Source organism: Pleurodeles waltl, chromosome 6 (assembly GCF_031143425.1).
Source record: "Pleurodeles waltl isolate 20211129_DDA chromosome 6, aPleWal1.hap1.20221129, whole genome shotgun sequence".
Taxonomy (NCBI): Eukaryota; Metazoa; Chordata; class Amphibia; order Caudata; family Salamandridae; genus Pleurodeles; species Pleurodeles waltl.
The window spans coordinates 1,277,804,000-1,277,831,759 of record NC_090445.1 but is presented as its reverse complement, the minus strand read 5'-3'; the positions used below and the strand labels follow the sequence as shown (position 1 = coordinate 1,277,831,759).

The 27,760-nt window shown below is 45.3% G+C and overlaps 1 protein-coding gene across 9 annotated transcripts in view; it reads right to left on the bottom strand.

The window, feature by feature from the left end:
• The window catches only part of CCSER2 (coiled-coil serine rich protein 2), a 492,874-nt gene that overhangs the window by 165,915 nt on the left and 299,199 nt on the right, over positions 1-27,760 (bottom strand). For all 9 annotated transcript variants that reach the window (XM_069240582.1, XM_069240583.1, XM_069240584.1 and 6 more), the window contains one exon: positions 21,257-21,364. In XM_069240582.1, coding sequence (XP_069096683.1) covers positions 21,257-21,364 — 108 coding nt within the window. The remainder of the gene's footprint in view (positions 1-21,256; positions 21,365-27,760) is intronic.

Sequence of the window (27,760 nt, the reverse complement as noted above, 5' to 3'; positions counted from 1 at the left end):
TGTAAAGGAGGCTGGAGTTTCACTCGAGACGAAAAGCGTCTCCTAGCGAGTGCCGCCTTGGAAACTCCAATGCGCAAAACAGCTGACATTGTGTGTTCTCTGCGGAGGCGAACAGATCTAACCAAGGCTCTCCCCAATGCTGAAAGAGACCTTGCGCCGCCTCTGGATGGTGACGCCATTCGTGATTGGCTGTGCATCGACGGCTGAGTTCGTCTGCTCTGGTGTTGAGGGATCCTGCCAGATGTTGAACCATCAGGGTAATGCCCTGATGTTCCAGCCATGTCCAGAGGAGTAGTGCTTCCTGACAAAGGGTCCAGGACCCTTCTCCGCCCTGTTCGTTGGAGTACCACATGGCGGTAGTATTGTCCGTGAATACCTGCACTACTTTCCCTTTCAGAGATGGAAGAAATGCTTTCAACTCCAGCCTGATCACCCGGAACTCCAGCAGATTTATATGGAGTTCAAACTCCACCGGAGAACAGAGGCCTGTGAGCTCTGACTCTCCCATGTGGCCGTCCCAACCGAGAAGTGACGCATCTGTCACTATAGAGAGATTTGGTTGGGGAAGGGAGAGGGATCTGCCGTGGACCCAATTTGCATATGAAAGCCACCACTGCAGGTCTTTCACAGTTCCCTCTGAAATGTGGACCAGGTCGGTTAGATTCCCCTGATGCTGCGCCCACTGGAACTTCAGGTCCCACTGCAGAGCCTGCATATGCCATCTCACATGTGTGACTAGCAAGATGCAAGAGGCCATGAGGCCCAGCAGCCTCAGAGTCAATCGCACCGAAAGCCAAGACCAAGGCCAAAAGATCGGAATCATAGCCTGAATGTCTTGGACTCGTTTGTCGGAGGATAAGCCTGATATTGCACTGTGTCCAGAACTGCCCCGATGAAAGGGAGCGACTGAAAGGGAGTCAGGTGTGACTTTGCCACGTTGATAGTGAACCCCAGCATGTGCAGAAGGTTCGCCTTAGTCTGAAGGTGGGAGACGACTTTCTGGGGCGAGTCTGCCTTCAACAGTCAGTCGTCGAGGTAGAGGAAGACTGAGACCCCTAACCTGCGCAGATGAGCTGCAACCACGGCCATCACTTTGGTGAACACCCGAGGGGCGCTGGTAAGGCAGAAGGGGAGCACTGTAAACTGAAAGTGCTCGTGCCCTACCACGAATCGTAGGTAACGTCTGTGGGCAGGCAGGATGGGAATATAGAAATAAGCGTCCTGCAAGTCCAACGCTACCATCCAGTCTCCTGGGTCTAAGGCAGACAGAACCTGAGCCACGGTGAGCATTTTGAATTTCCCCTTCTTGAGGAAGTAGTTCAGGTCCCGAAGGTCTAGGATAGGACGTAAGCCCTTGTACTTCTTTGGTATCAGAAAGTAGCAAGAATAACAACCACGACCTACTTCTGGCACAGGGACCTTTTCTATAGCTCCCTTGGCCACGAGAGCCGCGACTTCCTGGCGGAGAAGCGCCAAATGATCCTCCGGAAGGTGATGGAAGGATGGTGGCATGTGTGGTGGAGCAGATTCGAAAGGGAGGGAGTAACCCTTCCGAATGATCTGCAAAACCTACCCGTCCGTGGTGGTCTGTTCCCAGTGGGGCAGGTGATGGTGAATCGTGCCACCAACTGGGTGGGAGTGAGGGGAAGATCGAGGATGGTTTGGAGGCTGCAGCGGGGGCAGAGGTGGACTGGACAGACCTCTGTTTCCCTGTCCAACAGGCCACATGGCATTCCACGTCCTCGGCCACATATAGGATGGCCAGTGTGAGAAGGTAGCCTCTTTCTAGCCTTGTTACCCCCACTTTTGGCCTGTTTGTGAGTGTATGTCAGGGTGTTTGTCACTGTTTTCACTGTCTCACTGGGATCCTGATAGCCAGGCCTCAGTGCTCATAGTGAAAACACTATGTTTTCAGTATGTTTGTTATGTGTCACTGGGATCCTGCTGGTCAGGACCCCAGTGCTCATAGGTTTGTGGCCTATATGTATGTGTCACTGGGACCCTGTCACACAGGGCCCCAGTGCTCATAGGTGTGCATGTATATGTTCCCTGTGTGGTGCCTAACTGTCTCACTGAGGCTCTGCTAACCAGAACCTCAGTGGTTATGCTCTCTCATTACTTTCAAATTGTCACTGACAGGCTAGTGACCATTTTTACCAATTTACATTGGCTTACTGGAACACCCTTATAATTCCCTAGTATATGGTACTGAGGTACCCAGGGTATTGGGGTTCCAGGAGATCCCTATGGGCTGCAGCATTTCTTTTGCCACCCATAGGGAGCTCTGACAATTCTTACACAGGCCTGCCACTGCAGCCTGAGTGAAATAACGTCCACGTTATTTCACAGCCATTTTACACTGCACTTAAGTAACTTATAAGTCACCTATATGTCTAACCTTTACCTGGTAAAGGTTAGGTGCAAAGTTACTTAGTGTGAGGGCACCCTGGCACTAGCCAAGGTGCCCCCACATTGTTCAGAGCCAATTCACTGAACTTTGTGAGTGCGGGGACACCATTACACGCGTGCACTACATATAGGTCACTACCTATATGTAGCTTCACCATGGTAACTCCGAATATGGCCATGTAACATGTCTATGATCATGGAATTGCCCCCTCTATGCCATCCTGGCATTTGTGGTACAATTCCATGATCCCAGTGGTCTGTAGCACAGACCCTGGTACTGCCAGACTGCCCTTCCTGGGGTTTCACTGCAGCTGCTGCTGCTGCCAACCCCTCAGACAGGCAGCTGCCCTCCTGGGGTCCAGCCAGGCCTGGCCCAGGATGGCAGAACAAAGAACTTCCTCTGAGAGAGGGTGTGACACCCTCTCCCTTTGGAAAATGGTGTGAAGGCAGGGGAGGAGTAGCCTCCCCCAGCCTCTGGAAATGCTTTGTTGGGCACAGAGGTGCCCAATTTTGCATAAGCCAGTCTACACCGGTTCAGGGACCCCTTAGCCCCTGCTCTGGCGCGAAACTGGACAAAGGAAAGGGGAGTGACCACTCCCCTGACCTGCACCTCCCCTGGGAGGTGTCCAGAGTTCCTCCAGTGTGCTCCAGACCTCTGCCATCTTGGAAACAGAGGTGCTGCTGGCACACTGGACTGCTCTGAGTGGCCAGTGCCACCAGGTGACGTCAGAGACTCCTTGTGATAGGCTCCTTCAGGTGTTAGTAGCCTTTCCTCTCTCCTAGGTAGCCAAACCCTCTTTTCTGGCTATTTAGGGTCTCTGTCTCTGGGGAAACTTCAGATAACGAATGCATGAGCTCAGCCGAGTTCCTCTGCATCTCCCTCTTCACCTTCTGATAAGGAATCGACCGCTGACCGCGCTGGAAGCCTGCAAACCTGCAACATAGTAGCAAAGACGACTACTGCAACTCTGTAACGCTGATCCTGCCGCCTTCTCGACTGTTTTCCTGCTTGTGCATGCTGTGGGGGTAGCCTGCCTCCTCTCTGCACCAGAAGCTCCGAAGAAATCTCCCGTGGGTCGACGGAATCTTCCCCCTGCAACCGCAGGCACCAAAAAGCTGCATCTCCGGTCCCTTGGGTCTCCTCTCAGCACGACGAGCGAGGTCCCTCGAATCCAGCGACACCGTCCAAGTGACCCCCACAGTCCAGTGACTCTTCAGCCCAAGTCTGGTGGAGGTAAGTCCTTGCCTCACCTCGCTGGGCTGCATTGCTGGGAACCGCGACTTTGCAAGCTTCTCCGGCCCCTGTGCACTTCCGGCGGAAATCCTGTGTGCACAGCCAAGCCTGGGTCCACGGCACTCTAACCTGCATTGCACGACTTTCTAAGTTGGTCTCCGGCGACGTGGGACTCCTTTGTGCAACTTCGGCGAGCACCGTTTCACGCATCCTCGTAGTGCCTGTTTCTGGCACGTCTCCGGGTGCTACCTGCTTCAGTGAGGGCTCTTTGTCTTGCTCGACGTCCCCTCTCTCTGCAGGTCCAATTTGCGACCTCCTGGTCCCTCCTGGGCCCCAGCAGCGTCCAAAAACGCCAAACGCACGATTTGCGTGTAGCAAGGCTTGTTGGCGTCCATCCGGCGGGAAAACACTTCTGCACGACTCTCCAAGGCGTGGGGGATCCATCCTCCAAAGGGGAAGTCTCTAGCCCTTGTCGTTCCTGCAGTATTCACAGTTCTTCAGCCTAGTAAGAGCTTCTTTGCACCAACCGCTGGCATTTCTTGGGCATCTGCCCATCTCCGAGCTGCTTGTGACTTTTGGACTTGGTCCCCTTGTTCCACAGGTACCTTCAGACAGGAATCCATCGTTGTTGCATTGCTGATTTGTGTTTTCCTTGCATTCTCCCTCTAACACGACTATTTTGTCCTTAGGGGAACTTTGGTGCACTTTGCACTCACTTTTCAGGGTCTTGGGGAGGGTTATTTTTCTAACTCTCACTATTTTCTAATAGTCCCAGCGACCCTCTACAAGGTCACATAGGTTTGGGGTCCATTCGTGGTTCACATTCCACTTTTGGAGTATATGGTTTGTGTTGCCCCTATCCCTATGTTTCCCCATTGCATCCTATTGTAACTATACATTGTTTGCACTGTTTTCTAAGACTATACTGCATATTTTTGCTATTGTGTATATATATCTTGTGTATATTTCCTATCCTCTCACTGAGGGTACACTCTAAGATACTTTGGCATATTGTCATAAAAATAAAGTACCTTTATTTTTAGTATAACTGTGTATTGTGTTTTCTTATGATATTGTGCATATGACACTAAGTGGTACTGTAGTAGCTTCACACGTCTCCTAGTTCAGCCTAAGCTGCTCTGCTAAGCTACCATTATCTATCAGCCTAAGCTGCTAGACACCCTATACACTAATAAGGGATAACTGGGCCTGGTGCAAGGTGCAAGTACCCCTTGGTACTCACTACAAGCCAGTCCAGCCTCCTACAGCCAGCGTGCGCGGCATTTTGGCTGTGTGGAGGACGCGACAGGACGCCCCTCCTGTGTGCACGAAAGGGGTGAAAAGCAAACTGTGGTGGGCGAGAGGCAGAGGAAAGAGCCGAATCCTTGAATCTCTCCAAGGCCGAGTCCGCTTTGTCTCTGAAGAGACGTGTGCCATCAAAGGGCATGTCCATGAGTGAATGTTGGACATCCCCGAGAAACCAGAAGTGCGTAACCAGGCGTGGAGCCGTAAGGCCACTGTCATTGCAACCAATCTGCCCAGAGAGTCAGTCGTATTCAGCCCACAACGGATTGTGAACTTTGCCGTGTCTCTCATTGTTCACTGCTTGGGAGAAAATAGCACGGGCCGCCTACGGGATCTGCGGCAGGACTTGCGCAACCGTATCCCACAGGGAGTGGGATAACGGCCCAAAATGAATGCAGTGTTCACAGACCGCAGTGCTAGACTTAAAGAAGAAAACAACTTCTTGCCAAACTGTTCTAGCCTTCTGGATTCCCTATCCGGGGGTGCGGAAGGGAACACGCCTGAAGAAGAGGAAGCCAGGATACCAAGACTCTCAGGCGTGGGGTGTTGGGACAGGAATTTAGGGTCGTTCGGAGCGGGCTGCTGGTGGCGTGCGATAGTCCTATTCACAGGAGCCCCAGTGTTGGGTTTGGACCATGTACCCAAAAGGACATCGGTGAGGGCCTCATTGAATGGTAAAAGGGGTCCTGAAGTAGAAGCCCCAGGCTGAAGCACCTCCGTCAGGAGATTAGACCTGACCTCTACAGTAGGAAGCTTTAACCAGAGGACCTCAGATGCCCTACTGACCACCATACCATAAGTTGCTCCCTCCGCTGTAGCCATGGTAGGAGGAGACAGCATGCCAGCGTCAGGAGAAGTATCTAGACCACTGACTTTGCTTAATTCCTGTGCCCAGTTGCTAGCAGGGCCATCCTGGTATTCATAAGGGTCCAGGGACCCCTCCAAATCCTCCCCATATTCGTACCCATAGGAAAAAGTGTCCGAATCCGACTTGGGGTGAATAGGCCCCACCGAAGCCGAATGCGGCTGATGTCGCTCCAAGTCAGTGTCGTCGGGGATAAGAATCGGGTCGACACCGGCTTCGGGAGCGTCGTTAATCAACCCGGCGACGGGGAAGGTCTTGAGGGTGTGACCGGCGCCAGTGCGGATCCGCACGCGGATCTGGAGGTGACCCAGGAGGCCAGGGCCGAAGCCAGCGGCGCGGAACCCAAAGGCCCCTCAGCTGAACCCCATGGGCCCGAAGGCGCTGTACCAGGGTCGTCCCGCCAAAAATTGAGGCGCATGGCCTCGTAAAATTCTTAGTTGGGCGGGGGTCGCTCCGGCTTCGGGAAACTCTGGGGAGCGCGGAGCTGACCCAGACGCAGGTTCTGAGGACAGAGGCCTAGTGCGTGGACGCTCTTCCCAAGTCGCGTCGGCCGAGCGATGGGGCGAAGTCGGAGAGCAATGGGACTTCTTCAACGACTACTTCTTACCTTGACCCGAGGATTTAGAAGAAGACGAGTGGCGATGACTCCGCGACCGATCTTGAGACCTTCCTCTCGAGCGAGGGTAGCTCTTCTCCGGATCAGCGCGTGGCACGGATAGAAAAGAACTCATGTCACTGAGCGAGGGCGGCGTCTATGTACTACTCCAGATGTCATCCCGGCGACCACGACGCCTACGGAGTCGACCGACGCCACCTACCGACACGCAAGGGTATTGCTCGAAGAAAAATCTCTGGATCCAGTCTGATGCCTGGGGGAAAATTCTAAGGTAAGAAATCTGCAACTAGAAGTCTCTATCAGATTAATTGTTTTGAGTCACAAGATTGAGTGACTACTCCTCTTGGTGATACTGTGCATGGAGTCGTTGGTTAGACTGTTTTCCCTGTGGGCGGGTGAGGTGAGGAAAATATCTATATCTATATCTATATATATATATATATATGGAAAATGTCACTTACCCAGTGTACATCTGTTCGTGGCATTAGTCGCTGCAGATTCACATGCTGTGCACATCCCGCCATCTGGTGTTGGGCTCGGAGTGTTACAAGTTGTTTTTCTTCGAAGAAGTCTTTTCGAGTCACGAGACCGAGGGACTCCTCCCATTTCGACTCCATTGCGCATGGGCGTCGACTCCATCTTAGATTGTTTTCCCCGCAGAGGGTGAGGTAGGAGTTGTTATTCTAGTAATAGTGCCCATGCAATGGAGTGAATACTTATGTACATAATGAAGTTTAAAGTAATATATATTTACAAATTTACAAATGTTCAAGATCAACTTCTAAACGGCTACAGGCTCCTGGGGGGGGCGGGTGGGCGCATGTGAATCTGCAGCGACTAATGCCACAAACAGATGTACACTGGGTAAGTGACATTTTCCGTTCGATGGCATGTGTAGCTGCAGATACACATGCTGTGCATAGACTAGTAAGCAGTTATCTCCCCAAAAGCGGTGGTTCAGCCTGTAGGAGTTGAAGTTGTTTGAAATAATGTTCGTAGTACAGCTGCCTTACATATTTCGTTCATTGGAATATTTCCTAGAAAGGCCATGGTAGCACCTTTCTTTCTGGTTGAGTGTGCCTTTGGTGTAATAGGCAGCTCTCTCTTTGCTTTAAGATAGCAGGTTTGAATACACTTAACTATCCATCTAGCAATGCCTTGTTTAGAAATTGGATTCCCTGTATGAGGTTTTTGGAAAGCAATAAATAGTTGTTTTGTTTTTCGAATTAGTTTTGTTCTGTCAATGTAGTACATTAGCGCTCTTTTGATGTCTAATGTATGCAGTGCTCTTTCAGCTACAGAATCTGGCTGTGGGAAGAACACTGGTAATTCTACCGTTTGATTCAAGTGGAACGGTGAGATCACTTTTGGTAAAAGTTTTGGATTTGTCCGTAGAACTACTTTATGCTTGTGTATTTGAATAAATGGTTCTTGTATGGTAAATGCTTGAATTTCACTCACTCTTCTTAGAGATGTGATGGCAATCAAAAATGCAACTTTCCATGTTAAGTATTGCATTTCACAAGAGTGCATGGGCTCAAAAGGTGGACCCATGAGTCGTGTTAAGACCATGTTGAGGTTCCATGAAGGAACTGGTGGTGTTCGTGGTGGTATAATTCTCTTTAGGCCTTCCATAAATGCTTTTATGACTGGTATCCTAAATAATGAAGTTGAGTGCGTAATTTGCAGGTAAGCTGAAATTGCGGTAAGATGTATCTTTATTGAAGAGAAAGCTAGCTTTGACTTTTGCAATTGTAGTAAGTATCCTACTATATCTTTGGCAGATGCATGTAAAGGTTGAATTTGATTATTATAGCAGTAATAAACAAATCTTTTCCACTTATTTGCATAGCAGTGTCTAGTGGTAGGTTTCCTAGCTTGTCTTATGACCTCCATACATTCTTGTGTGAGGTCTAAGTGTCCGAATTCTAGGATTTCAGGAGCCAAATTGTAAGATTCAGCGATGCTGGATTTGGATGTCTGATCTGTTGTTTGTGTTGTGTTAACAGATCTGGTCTGTTTGGTAGTTTGACATGAGGTACTACTGAGAGGTCTAGTAGTGTTGTGTACCAAGGTTGTCTTGCCCATGTTGGTGCTATTAGTATGAGTTTGAGTTTGTTTTGACTCAATTTGTTTACTAGATATGGAAGGAGTGGGAGAGGGGGAAAAGCGTAAGCAAATATCCCTGACCAGCTCATCCATAACGCATTGCCCTGAGACTGATCTTGTGGGTACCTGGATGCGAAGTTTTGGCATTTTGAGTTTTCCTTTGTTGCAAATAGATCTATTTGTGGTGTTCCCCAAATTTGGAAGTAAGTGTTTAGTATTTGGGGGTGAATCTCCCATTCGTGGATCTGTTGGTGATCCCGAGAGAGATTGTCTGCTAACTGGTTCTGAATTCCTGGAATAAATTGTGCTATTAGGCGAATGTGGTTGTGAATCGCCCAATGCCATATTTTCTGTGTTAGGAGACACAACTGTGTCGTGTGTCCCTCCCTGTTTGTTTAGGTAATACATTGTTGTCATGTTGTCTGTTTTGACAAGAATGTGTTTGTGGCTTATTATGGGTTAAAATGCTTTGAGCGCTAGAAATACCGCTAACAGTTCTAGTGATTTATGTGAAACTGTTTTTGCTGTATGTCCCATTGTCCTTGGATGCTGTGTTGATTGAGGTGTGCTCCCCACCCTATCATGGAAGCATCTGTTGTTATTACGTATTGTGGCACTGGGTCTTTGAAAGGCCGCCCTTGGTTTAAATTTATACTGTTCCACCATTGAAGCGAGATGTATGTTTGGCGGTCTATCAACACCAGATCTAGAAGCTGACCCTGTGCTTGTGACCATTGTGATGCTAGGCACTGTTGTAAGGGCCGCATGTGCAACCTTGCGTTTGGGACAATGGCTATGCATGAAGACATCATGCCTAGTAGTTTCATCACCAGTTTGACTTGTATCTTTTGTTTTGGATACATGGTCTGTATTACATTGTGAAATGTGTGAACTCTTTGTGGACTTGGAGTGGCAATCCCTTTTGCTGTGTTGATTGTCGCGCCTAAGTATTGCTGTGTTTGACACGGCAGAAGGTGTGACTTTGTGTAGTTGATTGAGAAACCTAGTTTGGGGAGGATTTCTATGACATATCTTGTGTGTTGTGAACACCGTCTTAGCGTGTTGGTTTTGATTAACCAATCGTCTAGGTACGGGAACACATATATTTGCTGCCTTCTGATATGTGCAGCTACTACTGCTAGGCATTTTGTAAAAACTCTTGGTGCAGTGGTTATTCCGAATGGCAACACTTTGAATTGGTATTGTATCCCTTGGAATACAAACCTTAGGTACTTTCTGTGTGAAGGATGTATTGGTATATGGAAATATGCATCCTTTAGGTCTAGTGTTGTCATGTAGTCTTGTTGTTTGAGCAGTGGGATTACGTCTTGTAATGTAACCATGTGAAAGTGATCTGATTTGATGTAGGTATTTAATGTTCTGAGATCTAGTATAGGTCTCAGACTCTTGTCTTCTTTGGGTATCAGAAAGTACAGGGAGTAAACTCCTGTGTTTATTTGTTGTTTTGGTACTAATTCTATTGCTTCTTTCTGTAGCAATGCTTGAACTTCTAGTCCTAGAAGATCTATATGTTGTTTTGACATATTGTGTGTTTTCGGTGGGACGTTTGGAGGGAATTTGAGAAATTCTATGCAATAACCATGCTGGATAATTGCTAAGACCCAAGTGTCTGTTGTTATTTCCTCCCAATGTTTGTAAAACTTGGTTAGTCTCCCCCCCACAGGTGTTATGTGTTGGAGATTTGTGACCTTGAAGTCACTGCTTGTTTGGAGGAGTTTTGGGACTTTGGAACTTTCCTCTATTCCTTTGAAATTGTCCCCCTCTATTTTGTCCCCGAAAACCTCCCCGCTGATACTGGCTCTGGTAAGTGGGCTTTGTTTGTGAGGTTGTGGCTTCCGTGGTTTGCCCTCGAAACCCCCCTCGAAATTGTGTCTTTCGAAATGTGCCTCTGCTCTGTGGGGAGTAGAGTGCGCCCATGGCTTTGGCCGTGTCAGTGTCTTTCTTAAGTTTTTCGATCGCAGTGTCCACCTCCGGCCCAAACAACTGCTGTCCGTTGAATGGCATATTCAGCGCAGCTTGCTGTATCTCTGGTTTAAATCCTGATGTACGCAGCCATGCATGTCTCCTTATTGTTACTGCTGTGTTGACAGTTCTAGCAGCTGTGTCTGCAGCATCCATTGCTGACCTTATCTAGTGATTGGAGATACTCTGTCCTTCTACTACTTGCTGCGCTCTTTTTTGGAACTCCTTGGGTAAATGTTCAATAAAGTGTTGCATCTCATCCCAATGGGCCCTATCATATCTGGCTAACAAAGCTTGCGAATTTGCAATACGCCACTGGTTTGCTGTCTGTGAGCCACCCTTTTGCCTGCAGCATCGAATTTTCGACTTTCTTTATCTGGAGGTGGTGCATCTCCTGAAGTATGAGAGTTGGCTCTTTTGCGCGCTGCTCCCACTACAACAGAGTCTGGTGTTAGCTGTTGAGTAATGTACACTGGGTCTGTTGGTGGCGGTTTATATTTTTTATCTACTCTTGGAGTAATGGCTCTCCCTTTAAAAGGCTCCTCAAACACTTGTTTGGAGTGTTTTAGCATTCCGGGTAGCATAGGAAGACTCTGATATTGGCTGTGTGTGGACGACAGTGTATTAAAAAGAAAGTCGTCTTCAATGGGCTCTGAATGAAGGCTGACATTATGAAATGCCGCTGCTCTTGACACCACCTGTGCGTAGCCTGTACTATCCTCTGGTGGCGATGGTCTAGCTGGATAGCATTCTGGACTATTATCGGACACTGGTGCGTCATAAAGGTCCCATGCGTCAGGGTCATCTTGACTCATTCCTGTATGAGTTGGGGATTGCATCATTGGTGGAGTGGCTACCGGTGATGGTTGCGGAGAGTGATGTGGGGATGGTGGCGGTGTTACTTGTTTAGCCACCTTTGCGTGTGGCTGTTTGTCCTTGTCTTGGAAGGCAAACTTGCGTTTCATTTTGACTGGAGGAAGAGTGCTGATCTTCCCTGTATCTTTTTGAATAAAGAGCCGTCTTTGTGTGTGATCTGGCTCTATTGTCTCTAATTCCTGTCCAAATCTATGTGTCTTCATTTCTGTGGACAGTCCTTGTTCCTCAGTGTAGGAACTTGTTTTCGGTTCCGAGGCTGGATGTTTCAGTACCGAAACCTTTTTGGTTGCTTTTTTCGGCTCCGACGAAACCTTCTTTACTTTCGGCGTCGTGCTCTCTCGGTTCCGACCCGTTTCGGTGCCGCTGTCTCGGTGCCGAATCTTCTCTGAGCCACTATCTCGGGCCCGAGATTGCTGTGTGCCGGTATCTCGACCGGAGTCGGATGACTTCGACACCAGCTCGCCCTTTTTCGGTGCCGATGAACGGTCATCTATTTTTCGGGTTAAGCCATGGCCTGTTGGCGGTGGCGTCCCCTGGGCTTTAGCGGTCTTCTTGTGAGTTCTTGGTTTCAACGTCTTACTCACGGTCTTCGGCATTTCCTCGGGATCGATCTCCTCAGAGTCCGAATCCTGGGTGGAGAATGTTTCTTCCTCCTCCTCGAAACGCCCTTGTCCTGTCGGCGCCGACGCCATTTGCAGTCTTCTTGCTCTTCGGTCCCTGAGTGTCTTCCTGGACCGAAACGCTCGACAGGCCTCACAAGTATCCTCCTTGTGTTCTGGTGACAAACACAAGTTACAGACCAGATGTTGATCTGTATATGGATACTTGTTATGGCATTTTGGACAGAAGCGGAATGGGGTCCGTTCCATCAGCCTTGAAGAGACACGTGGCCGGGCCGACCAGGCCCCGACGGGGATCGAAAAAACCCCGAAGGGCCACCGGAGCTCTTCTTAATTCGGTGTCGATCTGTTGCAACTAACCCGATACCGAACGCAAACAATACCAACGATTTTTCCGAGATTCTAACTAACTTTCCGACCCGAAACACGGAGCGAAAAGGAACATGTCCGAACCCGATGGCGGAAAAAAAACAATCTAAGATGGAGTCGACGCCCATGCGCAATGGAGTCGAAATGGGAGGAGTCCCTCGGTCTCGTGACTCGAAAAGACTTCTTCGAAGAAAAACAACTTGTAACACTCCAAGCCCAACACCAGATGGCGGGATGTGCACAGCATGTGTATCTGCAGCTACACATGCCATCGAACATACATATATACATCCACAGATAGCTTAGAAAAAATAAATGTCTATACAGTGTATATAAATATGTACAATCTTTACCAGATAATTTTACTACAATGACTACAGGCTCCCTGGGAGGAGGGAGGGTGCATGTGAATCTACAGCACTAGATGTCACAAAAATATGTCTACTGGGTAACAAACATGTTCTGTTTGATGACGTGCCACTGTAGATACACATGCTTTGCACAGAGTGTAAAGCAGTCAGCCCACCTCACCCCCCCCACCCACCCACAACCCGGCAAGCAGTTGCTAGCCTGTAGGAGTAGTCTGAATAAGTGTTCTGAGCACTGCCTGACCAGCATTTGCTTGATGGCGAGTTGAGACACTACACAATAGTGCTTTGGTTAACGTGCATGGTGTAGACCAAGTAGCAGCTTTACAAATATCTGTTACAGAAATGTTTCCTAAAAAAGCCATAGAAGCACCTTTTCTCCTGACAGAATGTGCTCTAGGATCTGTAGGTAATTGTCTTTTTAGCTCTAAGGTAAAAAGTTTGGATACACTTCTTAACTATACGTCTAGCTATCCCATTTTTAGGATCGAGCACGCAAAGTGATCTGTCCCTGTTATTATCTCTCTACGGGCTTGTAACCACCCGACCAGTTTTGTTGGTTCGTGGGCTTGCCTTTTAAAATTGGCTTGACTCGATTAGTGAAATGCATGCACACGTCATGCCTTTTCCGGTGTTTAGCCCTCCTCGAGCGCACCGGCCAACTACTGAAAACATATGAGGCTCAATGTTTTTTCTGTTTGGTTGCTGGACTACTTTTTCCATTTATTTTGTATGCAGCGCGCTCTCGCTGGGCAGTAGTCGAGCGCGTTGCATGACACTGACCTTGTTACACAGATAATTGCACTTTTGCAGTTACATGGATAATTGCACTTTTGACAATATGTTTTACTGCAAGTGAACGTCTGTTACCTTTTCTGTGTCTCCTTCACGCTAATGGCGACTGTCAGCTCATTTACGCAAAACTGTTTTACTTTTCATTTTCAGTTTATGTAGCAAGAAAAGTCTGGCTAGGAGTTTACAGCGCTAATGGCTCTAACTCGAGCAAATGCGAGACCCATTGTATTGCAAATGCTTGTTTCAATTTGGATTAGTTTTGTGAGGCAATGAAAAATCTACAAAAAGCTGTTTAGATTTTCGAAAACCTTTAGTCCTATCAGTATAATACATAAGCACTCGTTTAACATCTAGGGTGTGCAAAGCTCTTTCAGCAACTGAGTCTTGTTGAGGGGAAAAACAGGTAATTCAACTGTTTGGTTAACACGAAGTGTTGAAACTATTTTTGGAAGAAATTTACGGTTTGTCCTAAGGACTACTCTACCTTTATGTACTTGGAAAAAGAGTTCTTCTAAAGTGAAAGCTTGCATTTCACTTACACATCTTAGTGAAGTGATAGACGCTAAAATGCAACTTTCCATGAAAGAAACTGCAATGAGCAAAAGTGCATGGGCTCGAATGGTGGACCCATGAGTCTAATAAGGACAACACTAAGATTCCATACCGGAGCTGGAGGGAGCCTTGGTGGAATAATTATTTTAAGACCTTCCATAAAAGCTTTTATTACAGGGATTCTGAACAAAGAAATATGTTGTCTGCCTTGGAGGTTAGCAGCTATAGCTGCTAAAGGACGTCTAATAGATGAATATCCAAAATTAGCTTTTTGTAAATGTAGCAGGTAACAAACTATGGCCTGATTACAACTTTGGAGGAGGTGTTAATCCGTCCCAAAAGTGACGGTAAAGTGACAGATATACCACCAGCCGTATTACGAGTTCCATAGGATATAATGGACTCGTAATACGGCTGGTGGTATATCCGTCACTTTAGGGACGGATTAACACCTCCTCCAAAGTTGTAATCAGGCCCTATGTCTTGTACTGATGCTGTAAGTGGGTCAGTGTGTTTAGGTTGGCAGTAGCAGATAAAACATTTCCGTTTTGCGGCTTAACACTTTCTTGTTGTAGGTTTACACGATTCTCTAAGAATGTCCCTACATTCCGAGGGGAGTTGTAAATACACAGAATCTATGACTTCAGGAGCCATTTCGCAAGATTTAGTGTTTTGGGGTCTGGATGTCTGATTTGACCTCTGTTTTGAGTCAGAATTTCTGGTCTGTTGGGAAGTTTCTGATGGGGCATGACAGACAGACCAAACAGTGTTGTGTACCAAGGTGAAGTCCATGTGGGAGCTACAAGAAGCATGATGAGTGATGTTTGTCTTAGTTTGCAAACTAGAAATGGAATAAGTGGGAGAGGCGGAAAAGCGTAAGAAAATATCCCTGAGCAATTCATCCATAGAGTATTGCCCTTGGACTGAGGGTGTGGGAATCTGGATGCTAAGTTTTGGCATTTTGAGTTTTCTGCCACGGCGAAGAGGTCTATTTCTGGTGTTCCCCACAGGTAAAAGTACTGGTAAAGTACTTGTGGGTGAAGTTCCCATTCGTGGACTTGTTTTTAAGAGGTCTGCAAACTTATTGTGCATTCCTGGGAGATATTCTGCGAGTAGTTGAATGTGATTGTGACTTACCCATTCCCAAATTGTCTGAGCAAGAAGGGACAATTGAGGCAAGTGTGTCTCCCCGTTTCTGCTGATAATAAATGGCTGTCATGTTGTCTGTACGGACTAGAACCACTTTGTGAGACAGTTGCGGCAAAATGCTCTGAGCGCTAGAAAGACTGCTAGCAACCCCAAGTAGGTGATATGATAAGTTTGTTGAATGGGATCCCTCCTGCCTTGTACTGTAAGGTTATTGAGGTGAGCTGTCCAGCTTATCTGTGCTCCATCTGTAGTGAGAGTGACCTAAGCCACAGGGTCTTGACAGGGTCCCCTTGGATAGGTTGATGCGATTCCACCGTTACAGAAGCAGTCAGTCTGGCAGTCCAACAACACTAGATCCTCTAGATGACCGTGACTGAAACCACTGACGAGATAGACACTGCTGTGAGGGATGCATGTGTAGTCTGGCATGAGGAACGATGGGAATGCACAAAACTACCAACCCTAAAAACTGCATCACTAGTCTCACTATGAAAGTGTGGTTCTCCTGTAACTGAGACAGAAGAGTTTGAAAGGCTTGAATGCGAGCTGGATTTGGATAGCCTACCCCTGAGTGAGTATTGCTCCTAGATAAGATTCTATTTGTAAGGGCTGGAGATGAGATTTGAGAAGATTGATTGTAAATCCCAGAGTGCGTAGAAGGTTTACTGTGTACGGAGTATGCTTCTGACATTGTTGGATGGTATTTGCATTGGAGGAGCCAATCGTCCAGGTATGGGAAGATGTGAATATGTTGTCTTCTGAAGAATGCAGCCACTACCTCTTAATATTTTGTGAATATACTCAGAGCAGTTGTTACCCTGAATGGTAGAACCTTGAATTAATAAATGTTTTAACGCAATGCAAATCTGAGGTATTGCTGGATGGATGGAAATGTGAAAATAAGCATCTTTGAGATCTAATGCTGTCATGTAACGTCCTTGTTGTAATAGGAGACTAACATCTTGCAGAGTGACCATATGAAAATGCTCTGAAAGGATATGTAGGTTGAGAGGTCTGAGATCCAGAATTGGTCTATGACCTGTTTTTTTCTCTGGTATAAAAAAGTATAGGTAATATACTCCTAACCCTTGTTGAGACAGGGGAACTGGTTCTATAGCCCCTTTGGGAAGAAAGGATTGTACCTCTTCCCTTAAGAGAATGAGATGATCGCATGAAAGTTTCTGAACACAAGGGGAATATTTGGTGGAGTGGAAAGAGTTCTAGACAATAAAAATGTTGGATAATTGATAGAACCCATTGATCTGTGATGATACAGGACCATTGGGGATAGACATTTGCTAGTCTTCCCCCTACTGGGGAGGTGTGTGCTGGAGGGATTTGTAAGCAGTCACTGTCTTGTTTTTGAAGCAGAGCCTCTAGGAGGGAGATGCCTTACCTTTGCCTCTATTATTTGCGCACCTTTAAGAGACTCTGAAAGAACCTCTGTTATAAAAAAAGTGTTCCTTGTTTACTTTGGGAGGTGGAAGGCTCAGTAGATAATGTCTTGAACTCTCCCCTAAAGTATAGCCTACGAAAATTACCCCAACTTGGTGTAGTCAGTGAGGCCCCTGTAGTTTTAGCTGTTTCTGAATATTTTTTCAGCTTGTCGATGGTGGTATCAACCTCTGGGCCAAACAAGTTTCTTTATCCAAAGGCCTCTGGGCCAAACAAGTTTCTTTATCCAAAGGCATGTTGAGAACTGCCTGTTGTATTTTGCTGGTTTGTAGCCTGAGCACCTCAGCCAAGCATGCCTTCTTATAATAACACTGATGTTTACACCACATGCTGCTGTATTTGCTGCGTCAATGGCACATTGAATTTAGTTATTTGAGATGGCCTGCCCTTCTGAGACTATGTCCTGACCCCCATTTTTAATGTCCATGTGGAAGGGACTGGAGCAGTTCCTCCATCTCGTCCCAGTTCACTGTATAATATATTTGCTCTCCTTATGAAGAGGAGAAGCATCTCCTGTGGACTGACTATTAGCATGCTTTCGTGCTGCACTCACTACTATAGAATCAGGAGGGAGATGTGATTTAATAAATATTGGATCTGGGGGTGCTGCTTTGCACTTTTTGTAAACCCATGGGGTAATAACACTTGCCCTAACAGGTTCTTTGAAAATCTCTGTGGCATGTCTAAGCATGCCTGGCAGCATTGGTTGGAACTGACTCTCTTTATGACTGTTGGTTAATTTATCAAAGAGGAAAATCTTTTCGATAGGGTTGGTGTGCATGTGTACATTATGGTATGATGCTGCCCTTGCAATACCCTGATTGTATGCTGTTGCATCCTCATGGGGTGAAGGCCTTGCTGGATAAACATCTGGGTCATTAGGTTGATAGGATATGGAACATATAAATCTCATGGATCTACATCCTGTAGAACATCACCTAAATCATCTCTATGAGATGATGATCCTTGTGGAGAAAATTGTGGTTGTATGAAAGATGTAGGAGATTGTGGTGGTGGAGTAGAAGTACAGGAGAGTGATGTGGAGAATCTGAGGGTGATCGGGAGCCTTGTCTATCCTTGGGGACTTTTTTTTTTTTTTTTTTTTTTTTTTTTTTTTTTAGGAGGAGCAGCAGTGTCCAACGATTCCTTAAAGGCAAGTCTCCTTTTAATTGGAACTGGGGTATAAGCAATTATTTTCTCTGTTCCCTTTTATATATGGATCTGGGGCTGACAAGCGTCCATTACTTCTAAAATTGGCTCCAATGTTTAAGTCTGAAGTTTTCGGAACTGAAGCCTTTTGTAGGACCTAAGGTGTCAGCTACAAAGCTGATGTTGAAGGCTTCTTTTTCGGAGCCAAAGTCCTCAATTTGAAAGCTCAACTCGATTTAGAGATTAGGTGGGATGCTGTCAAGTCCTTGGTTGGTGCCGAAGACATCTTGGCCTTGGCAATTTTCGGTGCCAAGCCGGAGGGCGCGGTGTTCGAATGTAGTTTTCAGATCCGATCATAACCTGAAGGCAGTGGTGGTCCGATGACCAGCTTAGAAGTCTCTCAAAGATGGGGCTGGTGTACTCATGTATTGTGCTGCTGGAATTGAATAGTTTTTGATGTCAGAATCAACGTCCGACTCGGAGTCTCAGATCAAGAAGACTGCCTGATGTCCAATTTATTCTTGTGCATGTTCCTCTCTGCAGAGGTCGGGAGTATCTTCAACGCCATCCCTAACCGATGCGCACTTCGGTCCCGGAGAGTCTTTTTAGATCGAAAAAACCTACAAGCGTTGCAGTTTTCCTCTTTATGTTCCGGGAACCAGCACAAGTTACACACCAAGAGTTGATGTGTGTGCAGAAACTTGGAGTGGCATCGAGGACAGAACCTAAATTAAGTTTGTTCCATTAGCCTTGCATTTTTCGACAGCACTTGACGGAGTAGGTCCAAGAAGGGTGTGGATGCCCCTAAGGGCGCAGAACCGACACAGATGCTGAGAACTGGATCGATTAGTATGAGTTTGGAAGTATGCGATCGAAATACCAGTGTCGCCAAAAGAAAGATGGAAAGGAAGGTTCAAAAGAGACCGAATCAAGATATACTGGAGCGAGAGGAAACACATTAGACCCAGAGGGCAGAGAGCAAATAATCTAACAAAGGACTCGATGCCCATGTGCAGTGTCACCGAGAGGAGGAGTCACTCGATCTAGTGACTCGAAAAGATTATTCTAACAAAAACAACCTGCAACACTCTGAGCCCAACACTTGATGGTGGACTTATGCCAAGCATGTGTATCTACAGCCACACATGCCATCGAACATACAGGACTGTTGACCCTGTTGGCTTGTGCAGTGTCTGCCAATGCCAAGTTTATGGCTCTGAAAGGACTGGAGGCGTGCTGTACCACAGGATGGGAAGCCCAACATGGCCTCTAAATTTCCTGTGCTAATAAGGAAATTGTTTTGCTGCCAACAGTAATCCCAAGGAGTGTGCAGTAGCTTGGCTGCCTTTGAATATCTCTTAAATTTTCCCCAATAAATCTTGACACGTTGAAAGGCGATGGACTGGCTGTAAGCCCACTGTATGTAAACAATATGTTTTGTACCCAAAACTCACACAGTGATTGTGCGCAGCAGGGTTTGGACTCCAGCTGGGGGTTGGGTGCCAGCAGGTCCTGGTCACAAGCTAGACTCTGCACTTAACCCCATGCCGCACATGGGCAAAGGACTTGTGGTGCAAGGGGTAATGAGGGGTGTGTGTAGGGGGCAGTTGGGTGCAGGGCCAGCAGAGCACAGGCCAAAGTCACGCATGGCCAAAGGCTGTGCACTGCGGGGGAGGGCTTGATGCACGTTGGGTGTTAGCAGGAGATTAGGCCCAGGGCCAACTCCACGAACAGTAATGGACATCTTACTTTACGTTTAAAACAAAATAGCAATTCACTTAAAAAAAATTTAAGTTACAGTTAAGAACTGTAGTAGGTTGCTTTGCATGAAACACCTTAGAAATTCACTGAAAAAATAGGTTAAAGGGACCTTTTAGTTAGGTGAAAATAGCAGTTAAAACATACATTTCAAATTAGCAAAATCACTGATATTCACCAGTAATAGTTCTCAAGTAACTATAACTTGGGCCCTTAGGTAACTATAACTCATGTCCCCACCTTGCTCTTCTAATTACCTCACATACTATATCGCTCATGATATATTTCTATGACATCATTGATAACATCACTGCAACATCTGAAATGACAATTGATGCAAAACACTCTGAGTGGACTCTGCTAACTTTTCACACGTATATTTGGCAATACCTGACCATTCTTTAAAAGAAAACGGCTCAAGATCAGTCCTGTTTGTTTGGGGGGAGGGTATTGAAGTACAGCAACTCATGCAACAAATTTTTATCAGTTGTGGATTGGAGTTCTGATTGTGCTACCAAAGGATATATACTATTTTGTTACTCAGTAACTCCAGTCTTCCTTTGAGTAGGTACTGAGAGTCACTGCCATGCTGAAAGGTGAAAGGTAGGTTTCAGGTTTCTTGCAAAGTGTAGCAGGTTCTCATCAAGGACATTTGTGTTCTTTGGTTCATAATCTTGTATTTTCTGACAAGCGCCACAGTTCCTGCCAATGGAAAATACCCTTCTGACAGGATACTGTCACAGTAATATTTCACAGAAGGGACAGTATTTGTTGTGCCACACTGTATGTAGCCTACTCCGTGCACAGTGTCTTGCATTAGGTCAAAATCTATAACTTGTTTGTTTTGTCTGCACACAGGATTAAATCTGCGCTTTCTTGGCTAATGGCTTCTTTTTTGCCAACCTGCTATGCGAAGCAGATTCTGGTGTATTTGAGATGCTTTTGCAACATGCACACTTTGAACAATCTTGGCCAGTTACTACTTAAAAGCGGTCAATGGTCTCATGGTGGCCTCTCTGATCAGTCTGCTACTTTATAGCACAGTTATTTTAGACAAACTGCCTTACCTACAGACCAGTTATTGGCAGGCCACACATCATCCACTTTTTAATAATTTGGGACTGCATTCAAAGGGTATTTAATGCACTTGAAACCGTGTTTCTTTCATCTCTTGATCTGTGCTTTTCCACAACTTCGTCCTTGATTTCATTTGAAAGATTTTACTGTTAGTGTTGAACCCATTGCTTTTAAAAGCTATAACTAGTAAAGGATATAATCTGAAATCAATTAATCACCCCATTTTAACAAAAAGTGGCGATTAACTTTGGGGTGTGATTCTCAAGGTGACCTATTATAACTGAGATAAAGAATTGCTGCCACAATGGGGTTGACATATTCAACCAAAGCTAGTTTAACACTTGAAACTGTTTTCCAAAAACGTTCTAGGCTGCAATATTCAGATAAATGCCAATTGTATACTCTACAGCTTCAAAATATACCATTTCATGTAATACTTTTACAATGTAACCTTAAATACAGGTAACAAATCCTCCAAATAATTTGTTAAAGTATATACCCAACTTTAGTCTTGTAATTCAGCCATATTATTATCTAAAAACCTAGATCAAATTATTCACTACTCACCCTAAAACAACTCTTATTGCCATCTGGTAAGACAGGTTCAGAACTGTTTGAGAATGTTTTACAGAACTGTGAGCCAAGATCAATGTTGAACTCTTCAAACGGTTCATCCTAAGAACAAATAAAATAATAAAACGTGATTTACAGAGAATGTTCAGTTGCATTTCATTTCATTTCATTTCAGCTTTATTTCGGCAAAACAATACCATAAAAGCATACTAACAAAATTCTTACATTTCTAAAAGGGAACGAAAGCACTTTTGAGAAAGACGATAAAGTCAGATCAAGACCGGAACTCCCTCAGGGCCATACAATAAAAATAGGCAAGTTGTGGATATGAGTGTTAAACAAGTAAACAATTAATCAATAAAAACACTATAAAAATATAAAATACACATCATCATACAAATCACCATATAAATATTATAAAATACCTATAAATATAAATCTATATGGCAATGACTATATACTAGCACAAATAGTGACCATTATAAAAATAGGGTGCATGTTTTTTGGAAAAATGTTCGCGTCTGGCATATCATAGTGCCTCTAAAAATCCTGGCAATGTGCATACCGTCATCAGATGAGGGGTTGTTTAGCTCATTTTTGAAAGGTGATTGACAGTCCCTAGGACCCAACGTTTTCTATCTTTCCTACGTGTCTATATTCATTTAGAAGCCGTAAAAGGGGTACAAACAGGTAATACAAATGCACATTATTCCAGCAGCAACTAATATTCTCTTAACTACTAAAAACAAATTATCTGATGTTGGTCTTAAAAGCAATAAATAAGAATCAAGTACAGTATTTAATTTATAAAACCCATAAAAAAGTACCTCCCGTGCCATCAGGCACTTCTTTGCTTAGCTAAGGGGGGAATTTTTTAAATAAAAGAAAATAAATAACTGGATCCAAAAACTAGTTTCATACGTGTCAAACGACCATTCTAGGTAACTTAAGGAACCTCTCAATGACTACGGTCCTTGTGCCAATTGTCAGTTTGGGGGCCGTGGATTAACTGTGGAAGTTTTGCCTGAGTTAAAGCGCTTACAACCTCAGGCCTGCCTTATCTCTGATGAATGAAATTGCTAGAAGAAACCGGCTTAGACCAAAAACAACATATGGTAACGTACTGGATCTCAAGAGTCTTGCTGCTTCATTGCAGTTCCTGATTCCAACGTTTCTGCAGATAGGTCAGATCCATTTCCTCCTCTGTTTCTCATAAGCAATGCAGTTTAAAAGAACATGATCCATCGTTTCCGGAGTCTCCATATTACACAACTCACAGGTCGCCTCATGACTACTCCCATTCGGGAGGCCCCATTTAAAGGTAAAAGCCTTAACCTGGAGAATCCCATATCGAAGCTTCATATATAAGACTTTTGCTCGTCTAGGTTGGATAGTATCTATCCATTCCTCAGCACTCGGCAATGGTTTATAATCCAGGAAACTTAAGGTTAGTCTACCTAGATCCTTGTTATAAAAAGGGCTACTAAGAGTAAAGTCCCAAAATACTTGTTTTAGAAGGATCTTGGATTGAGTTGTGAGTGTATGCGGTTCATCCCAATAGACTTTCAGCCCTAGATTGTAAAAACATTGCCTAATGTAGTGAAGCCACGGGAGGGAGATGGCCTTGTCCAAACCCATGATCTCTGTTAGTGCTTGCCTGTATTGGATCAATTCAGGGGTTGTCCAAAGTCTACACCAGTAAAGCAGGGGCCTCAGGGCTGCCAGTTTGCCTATTTGTTTCATATTAATGTCATAGGTTAAAGGGATCCACGGAGTGGATGGAGGTAGACCCAGTACCCCCCTCATAAAATTATTTTCCTGAGTAACCAATGGGGTTAATTTTGTGAACCCCCAGAGTTCAGCACCATATAGAGCAGCGGCCTGTGCTTTGCACCTATAGATCTCAAATACTGGTGACACAATGCTCGTCCTTGAGCATTTGTATTTTTTACTAATTGCCATGGAGCTATGAGTTAAGGAGATAGCAGCTTTACTGATGTGCGGAGCCCATGACAATTTGGCATCAAGCAGTATCCGTAGGTAATTGAAGTTTTTTACTCGTTCCAGTGCCTGCCCTCTAATCTGAATGTTTCTCTTAAGTGCTATGTGGGGGTTAACAGTCAGGTATTTGGTCTTATTTGTATTTATTTGTAATCCCTTTGAGCTGCAGTACTCACTGAATTTATCTAATAGAGATTGCAAGCCCATGGGAGTTTGGGATAATAGAATGGTATCATCTGCAAAAAGGAGGGCGGGGACTGGAACATCATTCAATCTTGGTGAATCATGGTTACTTTGTTTCAAATGCTGAACCAGATCATTGATGTATAATGAGAAAAGTGTTGGGGCCAGCACACAGCCTTGTCTCACCCCCCTCTTGATAGGTATTGGGTCTGTCAACTCTCCCTTTGGCCCCCACCGAACTTTTGCAAATGTATTTTCATGTAACCTCTCCAGCTGGCCCAGGAGATTCCCTGGCATGCCCTGTTTTCCTACTGCTGCCCATAAGGAGTCTCTTGGCACCAGATCAAAGGCTGCACGCAGATCCACAAATGCAATATAGAGGTGACCTTTCCTTAGTCTAGTATATTTCCACATTATTGTCAATAGCCTAAAGGCCTGGTCGACTGTACTCGTCTGCTGTCTAAAGCCTGCTTGGTATATAGTCATTATGCTGTTCTCTTCTATCCAGATACTAATTCTATTCAGGATCTGTCTAGCGTAAATTTTTTGCATAACATCTATAAGGCTGATAGGTCTATAGTTCCCTGGGTCTTCCCTGGATCCTTTTTTGTAAATTGGAATTATTTCTGCCCCTTTCCATGTCTCGGGTATTAGGCCTCCCCTTGCTATAGCGTTATTTAAAAGATTTAAATAAGGTGCCCAAATTTCTATGCTATGCTTGAACATATCCCCCGGGATCTTGTCCAAACCGGGGGCTTTTCCTGGCTTGATTGCTTCAATAGCAATAACCGTCTCCTCCAGACCAAATTGTAACTCGGGTAAAATGCCCCAAGTAGCTAGGGTTTTATGTCTTGAGGGATAGAAATCGAGGGTGGGGGGGTCAGAGTAAAGGTGTGTAAAGTAGTTAACCCATGTTTTGGGATCTATATGATGATCTGTGGTAAATATCCCCTCTTTGCTGCCATGGGTAACTATTTTCCAGAAGGACCTTGTATCATTGCTTTTTGCTGCTTCCAGCAGGTCTTGCCATTTTTGATCCTCCCAGTTGCTTTGGGCAGTGGCCAGTGTTTTCTTGTAGCTGGCCCTTGCCTGTTGTACGGCTAATTGATTTTTTTGCTTTAGTGCCTCTATCAGTACTCTTTTCCTCTCCCTACATTTGATAGTATACCATGGACTGCTTGGGGTGGTTTGGACCTTCTCCTTTTTATGCTTGATCTGTAGCTGTTTGGTCAGGATGGGTCTTAATGCAATACTCAACGAATGGTGAATAGCCATAATAGGAATGTCACAAGGTTTATTTTCTGCATAAGGCTCCAGGAGATCAGAAAATATGTTGTAAATATTTGACATTGTATCCTGATTACCTAGTATTGCTGGCCATTTCACAACCCTTCTATTGTTACTGAGGGTGGGTTGTAACTCCACCTTGTCGTGTTCTGTATATTCCAAGTCCAAATCTAGGAGGTGGGCCCTGAGTTCAATTATTAGCGGGAAGTGATCGCTATCCCTTCTTTTATCAATTTTAAAATTCGCTAATCTTCCCCATGTACTTATACTATGCAGAATGTAGTCTATTTTTGAAGTTGAGTTGCCTCTCTGGAAAGTATCCAGATTAAGGCCTCCTTCACCCACTCTGCCATTGCACGCCCTCAGTCCGTTGTTTAATGTAAGGCCCATGAGTTGCAGTGCGGCCACTGTGCCTGGAACAGTTTTTTCTATTGTTAGGTAAGGAATTGCTCTCATTCGATCTTCCTCTTCTGCTAAATGTTCGAATCCAGTTATAGGTTCATAATTACAGTTAAGGTCACCCCCTATCATGATTGTCTCTCCTACTGGGATTTTTCTGAGCAGGTCATCTAGTAGAGTTATTTCGGGAGACTCCAAGTTTGTCCTTCTAGGTCTTATATATACATTGAACAAGTGGGTTATTATCTTATCTTATTTTTTTCCCCCACTACCAACCATAAAATGTCCTCTGACTTAGTATCTTGCATGCATATCTCGACATTTAATGAGATTTTTTCCCATATAACCAACCCCCCAGACGGTCTCCCTCTGGCAGCTGAAGTAGCACTAATAAAGTAGGTTTTATATCCTAATTTATACGGTGGATCTTTGAGCCATGTCTCTTGAAAGAGACAGACATGATGTCGATCAATATAGTCCTGCCAATCGGTGTCTATGAGCTTGTTTTTTAAGCCGGCTACATTCCAAGAAATCATGGAAATAAGACCCCTTCCGTTTAGGGTCGTAACATTGGAACTAGGACTCAGAAAGGTTGTTGAATCATTCCTACTATGCAAAGGCTCCCCTACACTCCCTGCCCCTGTAGCTTGAAAAACATTCCCTTCGTGGAACTCACCTACTGTTGTGTCCCCATTGGGTCCCACTTGTGCCTGATCTATCTGGATTAGTCAATCTACTCTATCAAGATTGGAATCACCATTTCTCTTTTGCAATCCCTCATTGTGATTGTGCTTATGCCTCTGGACACGGAGTTTGGTAATTAATGGATCCAAACTAAACCTCATGGCATTAGAATTGGGGGCGGGGGTTCTCTGTTCCATGTCAATCAGGCCTTTGGTTAATCTTCCATCCTTAAATGTTAGTGCAATAACGTCAAGTTGCCCCTTCTCTCCAGGGATTCTTTCTGCCCCCCTGATATCTGAACAAATTATGGATAGACAGTGTCTTTTGGCCCTAATCCAGTGTGTAAGCTTATTTTTTTAAGGAGTCCTCATCTTCTCTGCTATTTAAGGGCAATTTTGGAACATTTAACAAATAAACAACATTGGTCCTACTAGGGAACCTATCCTCCTCAGAATATGGATTCCATATAGTGTATTGATTATAATCATTAGATACTTGGGAATAGGGGTTCGGAGTAGGTTCCAAATTTCCTTTTTGGGATCCTTTAATCAAACGGGGATCTCTTCGTGGATTCCCTGATCCTTGCCATAAATCACTAGCATTTCTTCTAGGGAAGTTGCATGAGCCAATATTTTCCCCATTAATCCCTGTCATGCATCCCTGTGGATGATGTACAATCTTAGCTATAGCTGGAGTAGGGTTGGGGTTAGTGATCAAATTTTGAGAACATGTGGGTTTACCTTGTAGATGGAACGAAACTGGGGGGGGACTCCTTTTCGCACTGAGCTCTATGGATACCCCTACCCCCCTCCTTTTCCACGATATCTGTTAAGGTTCTTACTTCAAGTTTCAGGTCCCTAACTTCCTGGATTAATCCTGTGATTAGATCATAAAGGTCTGCTATAGATCTTGTTTTATGTTTCAGAGGGTTCACTGGATCTAAATTGAGAGGAGAGGGCCTCTCCCTATCTAACTGTACAGTTGGGATATATGGGTGTATGTCATCCTCAGATTCCCCCTCTTGTGCATTCTGTAAAGTACTACTATCGAGTTCTGCCAGGACTGCATATTTATTGGAGCACAAATCTTCACGCTCCCGCGTATGGCTCTTCTTCCTATTATTATCGAAGGTGCATAGGTGTATGGATCGAGTTGTGGCAACTTTAGGGCTGCCAGTCCTAATATCGGATGGTGCCTCCCCCTCTTGCTGGCAAACAATCTCTATCACTTTATTTCCCACTGGTTCGGTTTTCTTCGTGTAATAGGAGGTAATCTTTTTATCGGGACCCTCCCGAATAGTGGCCCTACTAGATAGTAGTGACTCTACCTCCTCGATAAGATCGTCTATTTCAGCTATTGTGCAGTTCTCACCCGCATTCCTAAGTTTTTTTTACAGATTTCTCCTTCCCCCTTGGGGGTTCTGATGCCTTGCGTTTTCCCATAGCTTGAACTGCCTATGAAGTGCTTCGGCTCCTTGAACCAGTCCACAATGTATAATTTATAAAAGAGAATAGAGGAAGGGCTGGTGGGGATAGACCTAGATAGTACAATTATGACAACGATGTCTATAGGTTTTCCACTATAGATATAAGCAGACCTCTTGCAACGTGTGAAAAGGTAGAGGCCCAACCTTGCCCCTCTCCAATATCTATTAGGTAATGATAAGAGCGTTGCAACAATAGGTGGAATATACCGTCCTAAGGCCCTCTATAGAAAGACCTATTTAGGAGTAAATGTCACCACAGTGCCTTCAGGCAGCCGTGCGTGTAGGTTGCCTGATCCATACAACTTTGGATGAATGTCAGGGGGGTGGCCCAGCCCTGCCTCTTCCTGGCAATGACGGGCAAGGACGGGCAAGGACGGGCAAGGACGGGCAAGGACGGGCAAGGACGGGCAAGGACGGGCAAGGACGGGCAAGGACGGGCAAGGACGGGCCCGCCCTTG